The sequence below is a fragment of the Octopus bimaculoides genome, chromosome 3 (assembly GCF_001194135.2).
Source record: "Octopus bimaculoides isolate UCB-OBI-ISO-001 chromosome 3, ASM119413v2, whole genome shotgun sequence".
In the NCBI taxonomy this organism is placed as follows: domain Eukaryota; kingdom Metazoa; phylum Mollusca; class Cephalopoda; order Octopoda; family Octopodidae; genus Octopus; species Octopus bimaculoides.
Window position 1 is genome coordinate 48,001,811 of NC_068983.1, and position 11,642 is coordinate 48,013,452.

Consider the following 11,642-nt stretch of genomic DNA (forward strand, 5'->3'; position numbering starts at 1 on the left):
ATATATATATATATATATATATATATATAAGGAGAATTCACAAAAAACAACAGACGAAGACAAGTGGTGTAGAAAACAAATGGATGCATTAGTATAACGCTCGGGATATGTATATATATATACAGACACACACATGTTTCTTTCAATTTCCGTCAAACATATCTACTCACAAGTCTTTGGTCACCTCGAAGCTAGAGTAGAAGACACTTGTCACGCAGTGAGACTGAACCAAGAACCATGTGGCTGGGAAGCAAGCTTCTTACCACGCAGCCACGAGTATGCAGCAAAAATTGTCTGACAACACATATTGTTTTAATAAATTTTATTTCTAATCGGATTGATATTTTGCAGCATCAGCCATGGCAGAGTCTCCTTCCGCTCGAAATATATTAATCAGGCTGGTAGAATTTACAACTACAGACCAAGTGAACCTGTAATTGCTCTTACAGCTACCAACACAGTTCCAGAATTGGCTGTCAGTAAGGTAATTTTTACTACATTACGGTAATTTAATCTGATTTGCAAAAGCGTATGGTTCATGTTAGTTTCAAAATTTTGGCACAAGGCCGGTCATTTTGGGGCAGGAGGAAAGGCGATTACATCAATCCAGTGCTCAACTGGTACTTATTTTATTCACCCCGAAAGGATCGAAGCCAGAGAAAACGTTGGTGGAATTCGAACTCAGAATGTAATGTCGAACGAAATGCTGCTAAGCATTGTGTCCAGCGTGCTAGCGATACTACCAGCTCGTCGTCTTGCAATAAGGAAATATTGGTTTCAAATTTTGGAACAAGGCCAGCAATTTCGGGCGATGGTGTAAGGCGATTTGGTACTTATTTCATCGATGCCGAAATGATGAAAGACCTTGGTAGAATTTGAATTCAGAACGTAAAAACATACGAAATGTCGCCAAGCGTATGGCCCGGTGTGCTAACGATTCTGCCTCCTCGCCGCCTTACGGTAGGTAAATATTTATGTTATTTAGACATAGATTTATTGCTCATGCCTCAATGTATATGTGTTGCTTAATTATACTTATTAAGAAAAAAAAAAAAGAATTATGAAAGGTGAAATTCACACTTGTAAAATTCACAATCAGAGACTTGAACGATGTTAGTAGACATGCTATATTTTAGCACTTTCCTCAATGAATAGAATTGTATTAAGATATTAGTATAATCTTTTGAATTAATAGTGAAATTATTAAATTATTTTCGACTGGTACACGTTCAATTCTCGAGTCATAGGATATTGTGTGAACTGAACTCATTTCATTATGGGTATGTATAATATTGTTTTGAAAAAAAAAAGATATAGAAACCATACTATGATTTAGACACATTACGGAAAAAATTAATCTCATGCTACATTTTTTCTCAATAATATTGATGACTTATTTGTAATAAAATATCGATTAATTACATTTTAATAACATAATAAAAATATTAAAATTTACGGATCTTTTTTAAAACGGGGGCCACATTTTTCATTAATGTTTTACGTAGTGTTTTTGGTACCGAAAGACTTTCAAACTTCGTATACTTATCTATTTTGTGTTATAGAACAGAAAAATATTTTTGTATTCGAATTTATTTCATGTAAAAAATTGTCTTATTTCGATAATTTCAACCAATCACTGATAAGTATTCAGTTGTTTACATTTACTCCTTTGGCTGATTAAGCCATAGCTTCGTTTTATTTGCTTTTTTCATTTTAAATTTGCTTTTCTCATTTTCTTTTTTTCTTCTTCGTTTTATTTGCTTTTTTCTTTTTAAATTTGCTGTTTTACCCTAACCCTAACCCTATCACCGATAGAATTGTTTCAGAATCGTTTGTTTATGTAGTAGGCACTAAATGTATATCGGCTGAATGGACGTCAGTGATTGGTTGAAATTACAGAAATACAACAACTTTAACATGGAATAACTTAGGGATTTCTTTTTTTTTTTAAGAAGACTAAGAGAAAAAGATGTTTTATATGACACATTCTGCCAGTGTTCCAAGTTTCAAAGTGTTTCGTTAATGAAAAATGTGGCCCCCGTTTTAAAAAAGATCCAAATTTACCAACACATCGACTTTTAATAAAATAGCATTACTTTATCCGTCGATCCTGGAAAGAAGACTAATTTCGGCTTAAAGCCTGGCATATGCCGTGTTTCTTACTGAGTTGTAAAAGTATTACTGGCGTCTCGTATTGCATCAAAACCAATCTCTTGACGAATCTCATCTTTCCTCAAGTGTTACCTACATTGTTATATCATCAGTGACGATATATGATGTGTGTGTGTGTAACACTATATCAGAGTACCAAATATAACCGTATAACAATAAGCAATGTAACGAGTCGGTTATCTTACAACCGTTCGCACAATAACAATCCAATGCTCCAACATAGGATCAATAACGAAACCAGCGCTCTCACAGTTCGATCTCAACAGTCTACTGGTTCATGTATTTTTAAGACTCGTCCAGTTCACTGACAGTCACGTGTGGGAGTGTGAGTTGACTCTACAACATACATTAAAACAGGAAAACATGCAGATTTTCGAACCAGTAGCAACAATCTAAGTGCGAACTTCATTTGTATTAATGTGCGTTTCCTATGCTGTAATCCTTGTTTTTATCCATGATGACTGGTTATTTTGAGAAATAGTAGGGTCCTGATTACACACTCAACAAGCATAGCTAATTGTAAGACAAAATCTATTAACCTTTCAACTGTTATCTAGCTTCATATCATTTCCACCCAAATAACAGCTTATTGTCTCAAAGCTTTCAACATTACCGGCTCCTGCTCAATTGATTCTCTAGCTTCTAATGAAATATCGAACACGAAAACGATATGTTCAATAACTAGCAACATGTTATTTAAAAGATCCGTTTACTTCTAAAGGGAATTGTAAAAAGATAGATTAACATATCCAGACGTTCACGTTCTTGTTATTTTGCCCAACTACGATAATCTGTGTGTTTTCACGAAGTCATTAGAAAGGCCGTATCACTATTCAACGATAGATAATCTTTACTGCCAAATAGTATTTTGTAGTAGTTTATATTTTGAAGTGCTTTAAAAACATCTCACATTCGATAGAGAAAGCAAAAAGCTTCAACCAAACAGTAATATTTAAAGTGAGAAAATCCAATCATTGCTCACACTGGATTGTGATGATTTAGAACTACGCTAGCCTCGTTTGCACAGATCTATGTTCGAAAGATTTCCAGTTATAGCAATCTATAATATTTGTTTGAGAAGCAGTCTTGCTAGTTGTTGTTGTTGGCACTCCGTCGCTTACGACGTCGCGGGTTCCAGTTGATCCGTTCAACGGAACAGCCTGCTCGTGAAATTTACGCGCAAGTGGCTGAGCATTCCACAGACACGTGTACCCTTAACGTAGTTCTCGGGGATATTCAGTGTGACAAAGCTGACCCTTTGAATTACAACAGAAACAGGAGGTAAGAGTGAGAGAAAGTTGTGGTGAAAGAGTACAGCAGGGTTCACCAGCATCCCATGCCGGAGCCTCGTGGGGCTTTAGGTGTTTTCGCTCAATAAACACTCACAACGCCCGGTCTGGGAATCGAAACAGCGATCCTCTGACCGCGAGTCCGCTGCCCTAACTACTGGGCCATTGCGCCTCCACTGTCTAGCTAGTACTATAATGCTATACCATTCCAACCCATTTAAAATCTTCAGGGGACTACATAAGGAAAGATTGGGTGCAATATTTTAGGTGCCTGTAAAAATTTACTCTTAGCCCTCGTCGTAAATCTCTCCTGGTTGTGCATTTAGTATTGTCAGAAAATAATTTTTAAAATGTATTAATTCTCAAAAAAGAAAGTTGGGGGATACTAAAGCAGTTTCACTTGACTCATTTTAATAGAGGGAAACTAAAAACGTACGCGGTAGTTTAAATAGGTAGTAAAATATATTTTGTTAAGAGCAAAAATAGTAATAATCGTATGTTCGCTCTCTATTATTTTTTTCTTTAAATAATCTTCAGGCAGCCCAAATCATTATAAAGATGGTGAAGAATATGCCTGTTGAGGTATTTCGAGGGCTTACAACATCATTAGGCGCTGGTCTGTTTTCAAGGACGGAGGGTCCGACCGTTTACCCAGAATATGAAAACCTCGCCGACCGACCTGAATGTTATAGTAAGTTATAGTTTGAATTTCTTTCACTCTTCTTCCTTAATACGATTCGAAAAGACCTAACGACCATATAACGACATCACCTTATTTCTTAATCTTTTGTACGAATTTTATTTTGAAATTATAATAATTTTCGGCAATTTCTTTGCAGGAAAATGTACCGGTTCTTGCTCCATTACATGTACATTTGATGGACGCAAATGGCAACATATTGCAGGAATTTCCGGTAGCCGTTCACTGTGTTTGGATGATATCGTGTTATGTAATAATAAAGACCCTTACGGTCACAAAGAGAACATTTTCTCTCATGAATTCGCTCATCTAGTGATGAGATATATGCCAAGCGCATGGCGTGCAAAAGTAAGTATTTTTCTTACTCTTTTACTCTTTTACTTGTTTCAGTCACTTGACTGCGGCCATGCTGGAGCACCGCTTTTTGTCGAGCAAATTGACCCCAGGACTTATTCTTTGGAAGCCTAGTACTTATTCTATCGGTCTCTTTTGCTGAACCGCTAAGTTAGGCGGACGTAGACACACCAGCATCGGTTGTCAAGCGATGTTGGGGGGACAAACACAGACACACAAACATATACACACACACACATACATACATACATATATATATATATACATACATATATACATATATACGACAGCTTTCTTTCAGTTTCCGTCTACCAAATCCACTCACAAGGATTTGGTCGGCCCGAGGCTATATTAGAAGACACTTTCCTAAGGCGCCACGCAGTGGGACTGAACCCAGAACCATGTAGTTGGTAAGCAAGCTACTTACCACACAACCACTCCCGCGCCTGTCTATTTTGTAGACAACTTTTAGAAGCCAACTGTACGAGTCACATATTTTCTTTCGCAAACCTACGCCATTCGTCCTTTTTTCAGCAACTCATCTACCTGACGCTTCCACGTTTTCAGCTAAGCTCACCATGTTTCAATTATTCGGGTCAGTTTACTAACCAAAGTGTAAGTTGGTTTACTGACTCACTGCTTCCGCTGCAGTAATCAATGGGTCTACTTTTGCTGTCACAACATTGGAGGCTGGGTAAAAGAATTAAAAAAAAAATTACCTTCAGTTTGATTTCCTTGCCTATCTTCTCTTATGGCCATGAATATTTGGTAATATGTGAAACAATAGGATTGTGAATACAAGCGGCCGAAATGGGAGTTCCTCTAAAAAATGTCTGGAATTACGTTACTCGACAAGGTGTGCAACTCAGAGACAGTACTTCTCCGTGTACCATAAACATGTGATTAAAACATCACAGGAGCGAATTCCATTGCGGATTCTTCAGACCTTACCAACCGGCAGGGAACCTAAGTGCAGAGCAGGAACGAGATGGTCAGATAATATCTACAGTCGCAGTTGGTCAGGTTTCGGAATCCAGCCGGAGTGTGTAATAACGGTTACTTCTGACGGGACTTTATGGAAGAGACACCTAGGGACTCTATACCAACGACCATCTCTGGGATGGAGAAGACGGATGCCTTGTTGTGTAGCTGACCAGTAATAAAGTCAAAGGAAAAAAGTCACAGTAATAACGTCACAATTTTAGTTAGGAAAAAGAGTCACCAGAAAAAAGTCACAGTTAATTTACGTTGGCCAGTAATAAAGTCACAGGTTAAAAAGACAATTAATTTATGGGATCCGGTCAAAACACTACCGGACAAAACCCCTCGGACGAAAACCCTGTGTCTGTTTTTTTTCCTGTAACTATATTACCGTGACTTTTTCCTGTGATTTTTTTACCTGTAACTTTTTTACCGGGATTCGCCTCGTACATGCTCTTTACATAGTTTACTTTCTTTTCACTAAAATATGAGAGAAATTTAGAATATGGTCACTGTGTTGTTTCGCTCAATCATCGCTGATGTAACACGTGACCCCAAACGTATTTAATGTCAAGGCCTGTTTAATATTCAGACCTTCAGATGCTCATAAATATTGCAATGTGTAATGTGATTTTTCCATAATATAACAGATATTTAGAAAAAAAAATTTTATGGGACGCACCTAAGATGCATTGTTTACTTGTTATAATCATTGCAATGCAGTCATACTGGGACCCCGCCTTGAATGCTTGTGTTTTGAGCAAATGGATCGCAGTATATATTCTTATAAGTCTTGTACTTTTTCGTAAACAAACCAACACCGCCTATCAAACCGTAGTGAGGGACAAACGCAAGTAGAAACACAAAGGCGTACAAACCTGTACAAAGTCGCACACACACACACACACAACACACATACTTACATGCAATAGCATTCCACAGAGTTTTCGCCTATCAAATTCACCCAAAAACGCATTGATCAGCTCAGAGCCATGGTAGAAGACACTTTCCCAACGTGCTGCGCAGTGGAAATGAACCCAAAACAACTAGGTTGCATTTTAAATTAAATAAATTATATATATATATATGTTAATTCGTTACTACCCACAAGGGGCTACACAGAGGGGACAAACAAGGACAGACAAACGGATTAAATCGATTATATCGACCCCAGTGCGTAACTGATACTTATCTAATCGACCCCGAAAGGATGAAAGGCAAAGTCGACCTCGGCGGAATTTGAACTCAGAACGTAGCGGTAGACGAAATACCGCTAAGCATTTCGCCCGGCGTGCTAACTTTTCTGCCAGCTCGCCGCCTACTTACATATATCTGTGTATGTACATATACATACATACATACACACGCACATCGACGCACACATATGTATATATATATATATATATATATATATATATATATATATATATATATATATATATATATACGTACATACATATATACATTCATACATATGTTTGTTAATGTATAATGAAAAAGGCGATATATAAAGAGTAAAAGTGATGTAAAATAGAGCAGTCGGAGTGTGTCGTTTGTGAGCATACAATTTTAGATTTGCTGTGGAAAGTAGATACATTAGTTGATAAAAAAATATCTTATGTACTGTTATGATATATCATCATGAGATACATATAAAGTATATGGAAGACAATGTGCTTTCCTTTTATTTCTCTGCGACCAGGAAAGCGGATTCCCTTTACAAGTTTCGATTCTCTTTGTTACTTCATCAAAAGCATTCAGCTGTATATTGTTAATCGTGAGATGTATTTAAGTATATATTACAGATTATGTAACATTCTCTGTTGTGTGCATCATTAATTAATTAATTGTCTACGTTGCCGACGGCAATCAGACAAATCAATTTAGCGAAGACATAATGTATTGTGACTATAAATTACTATAACCTATATCTATTTTCGATAGCCGATTGGACAGTCGCTTGGTTTCCAAGACAAATTGAAGTCTTGCGAATATTGTCTACTTCACCAACATAGAATAAGAAAGCAAGTACCCCTACCACCAAAAAACCCCACAACAGAACAAAACAAAAGAACTATATTACAGAAGAAGAAAAAAAAATAATTCAAAAATATATTGAGAATAAAGAAAAAAAATTAAGCATTATTCGTCCAAAGAAAACACCCTTGCATAGTACCCAGTTTGAACATGAACGCAAATAAAGCCTTCACCATGGCTCATACTAGCAGTTTCCAATTTATCACTGAAGGCACTACATAGTAAATACGTATTTTTAACGTAGCTAAGTCAAAGACGGGTGATATGGTGGCAATGGGTTTAGTTATGGTGGTGGCCGTATGCAGATCCAAAGTAAGGGTTTAAGTACAATATTTACATTATTTCCATTGGACGAATATGTGTGCTCATCCTTTTTGATGTTACCACAACGTTTCGACTGATTTACTCTCCAGCCTTCATCAGGTGTCCTGGCAGAATTTTGAACGCAACGCTGGGTTCTCATTCCTAAGGTATTTTTTGCTGATATTATTATTATTATTATTATTATTATTGAGTGACAGAGCAGCGCATGCCATCAGAGTGACACTGGGGTAAAATATACGAAGCCCAGTATACCCATCATGACTACCCGTCTGATAAGGGTACACCAGGCACATGCAACACAACCATATGTGCGCGACATGGCGATCTCATATCAAGATAAGCAGCACATGACCTCGCAGGTGGGCTCAGTTAGAATTTTCTTCAGGTCAAGTAGCCCATTCCGCTCAAAAGGTCCCTGAATAAAGTTTGTTTAAGGATGTTGAGCAAAACGCCCATGTTTCCAAAGGTGAATTATCCAAACCTCGAAGAATTTCTCTCAACACATGGCTATGATGCCCCCCTCTACTTCTGCTCGTGATCAGAGATGCACATATCGTCATCCACCAAAGGACATGCTCAACTGGTTAAGGTCAAAGAACCGACAAGCAAATCTGTGGTATTAAGCAGAATATTTGCTGTAGCCTATATTTTATACCAAGACAAAACAATGTACATGATAACACTTCCAATCAGTCAAGATCAGAAGCCATGAGAGTTACTGCCTGGTACTGCATCATATTATTATTATTTATTCAAGACGCTGCCTGGAATTGAAATCGGAATCTTGGGGTTAATAGCCCGCGCTTTTAACTATTACGCTATATGCCCGTGATGGTTAAGAACGCGGGCTACTAACCCCAAGATTCCGAGCTCAATTCTACCTACACCAAACTACAAACAGAATTACAAAATCTAAACCCGCTTAAATGTTTAGAACAAAACCCGATCGAAACTATACTAACATAGTATAATAGAACACCAGTTTACCATAATTTTAATGTCTTGTTTTTTTTTTCTCTACCCCTATTATTCTCTATTGCTCTTACCGCCTCCCTGTTTCCGTGTCCGCCCCCAAAATCTGCACTTGCGAAATGTTTAAGCTTTTTCACATTCACTACATCTCTCCTTGTCGTGTGTATTTGGTTCCTAAACAGTGCAGGTATGTACTTTACGCAATATGCGTGCAGTTTCAAGTAATGCCGATACACCTAGATTGTAGGATAGTTCTAAATTTTCCAGATGTTTCTTCAGGTTGGGTGGTATGGAACCCAATGCTTCGATGACAATAGGGACGACATTTATGTCTGAATCTCGTAGCTGCCACATCTTGGCGTTCTCTATTCTCAGGTCTCTATATTTATCAATCTTTTTTCTTTCTTTCACGATAATATGTTAATCTCCTGGCACTGCTACGTCGATTATTAGGCACTCTTGTTTGTTCTTCCTAAAGGTTATTACATCTGGCCTCCAGTGCTCTAGCAACTTGTCTGTCTAGAAGTCAAAGTCCCAGAGGATTTTTGCCTTCTCCTTTTCGTCCATTACCTGTTCCGGTGTATGTTGGTAACAAGCACTCGTTTAGCGCTCTGGGCGAAATAGGGACAATGCAATACAAGGGACAAGTGAGGTGGTGAACAATGCTGTGTATACAATAAGTAACAAAAAAAAAAGTGGTAAAACAACTAATCAATAAAAGTTCCCCCAAAGCGGGGAGTTCTTCACGGAGATGACCGCAGAACGCCACACAGCCTCGTTATCCCAACCGCCAGGTGCGCCTCAGCAGGCGCCATTCTCCTTCTCAAAAACCTCTGCTTCACAAACGAAAGTTCAAAGTAGGCTCATTCACACGTGCCATCATCAACACAACCCCACCTCTTAACAAATTTACTGGGTGGGTTTATGGTGGTGGTGGTGGGGCAGAACTTCCCTCTCTACCCTCACTTTCCTTTTCAAGTGGGACTTGAAAAAGTCAATGAGGGAGTGACCGAGGTGTAAAGTATCTGTCTTCAGTCCTTTCAATCTCGTCCACCACAGTACCTCCTTCGCCATAGCCGCCAAACAAAGGAAAACCACCTTTGCTTCTCGGCCAAAGGAAGGCGCCGGGCGATCTTCACGATGGACTCGGATGTAACCGGATCTGTCCTACATGCGATAACAGCTGTTCGACAAAGCTCCACAAGTCAACAATGCACGGATGCTGGACGAGTGCTTGCAGCACGGTTTCGTCGCATAGCTCACATCTCAGACAAGTCTGACTGACATCACTTCTATGTCTGTAGAACTTCTCGAACCGGTAGAGCTCCCCGGCTAGCACTGTCAGGCCAGGTATTTCCGGAAGTTATCCATAGGCCCCGGGTCAAAAGACCGCAGGAAAGATCAGTTAATTGATCCTTCCCAACACCCAGAGTTTCCCCAAGGACATCGTCGCTCTTGCCCGTCATTAATCCCCTATGAAACTCCATAGTGGAGCTTCCACCGACCGCGTTGCCCGACTGGCTGAAAGCTGTGAAAGCTTGCCGATACACAAGGTATCAAGCACCCTTTCTTGGTCTACCTTTGGTCCAGGACTGTACACGCTGAGGCTACAAAATCTCCAGCATTTTATTACAACAACAACAGCAACAACAACAATAATAATGATGATGATAATGATGGTGATGATAATAATAATATTGATAATAATAATAATAATAATAATAATAATAATAATAATAATAATAATAATAACAATAATGATAATAATAATACTAACAATAAAATTCCTGAAATTTTAGGGAGCGGGACAGTCGACTGCGTCGAATCCTGAGCTCAGCTGGTAGGTATTTTGTTGACTGCAAAATTCAATGATGTCCAAATGCAATGATAGCCGATGCGGTACATGCCGATCAATCATACCGGCCCATATATGAACACAAAAACATGGAAAATATTCACCAATGCAAACATGAACTGCAAAAGTAGAAATCTAATCTATTGCATCAAATACCCAAATTGTGAAGAACTGTACGTTGGCCAGACAGGTAATGCACTATCGGAACGCTCACGTGTGCATCGACAACAGATTAAAAACCCAGAGGTCCGCCAAATACCACTGAGTAACCATCTGGCAACATGTGGTCGTGAAACTTTTATGATATTTCCATTTCATAAACTTTACAACCTGAATGAAATTGGGAGAAAACGGAAAGAAAAGGACTTTATTAAGAAATTCAAACTCACTCTTAACACACAATGATTAAATTAATCTTACTTGGGGTTTAAAAATCTTATCTCTATAACTAAAACTCGAAAAATTTCTCAAATGTCATCATTTCTAAAAATAAACATTAAAAAATGGTTTGGAATCATCTCTAAATATAGCCAAACACCTACTGCAGCTGTCGAAATGGAATGTGGATAAAGGACAAAAAGACAGCTAGTCAACTACAATTAAAACACATCTGCCAGACGGGACCTTGATGACTGCTATAAAGCAGGAAAGTATACTAGCCCCTATATATATTTAATACTCAATATTTAATTTATTCAATATGACATTCAATACTTCATTTCATTTTACTATTTATATTATATATTCCATATTCTATTTCCCACACTGATTTTATAAGAATATAAATAAAACATAAAAAAACAGAGTTGAAACTCTTTTAAATAATATATATATACAAAAACAATTTGAAAAACCTACACGACTAGGTGAAAAGCGCTTCATTTAATATGTGACATTAATAAAAATCTGTAAAAGTACAAACATCCAGATTTCTGAGTACCATAATTAATTTTTTTCT

The 11,642-nt window shown here is 37.9% G+C and overlaps 1 protein-coding gene across 1 annotated transcript in view; it reads left to right on the forward strand.

Annotated features, from left to right (window-relative positions):
- LOC106868092 (uncharacterized) overlaps window positions 1-11,642 on the forward strand; it is a 43,791-nt gene that overhangs the window by 20,680 nt on the left and 11,469 nt on the right. The window contains exons 3-5 of the mRNA XM_014913208.2: window positions 352-484; window positions 3,999-4,152; window positions 4,301-4,509. Coding sequence (XP_014768694.1) covers window positions 352-484; window positions 3,999-4,152; window positions 4,301-4,509 — 496 coding nt within the window. The remainder of the gene's footprint in view (window positions 1-351; window positions 485-3,998; window positions 4,153-4,300; window positions 4,510-11,642) is intronic.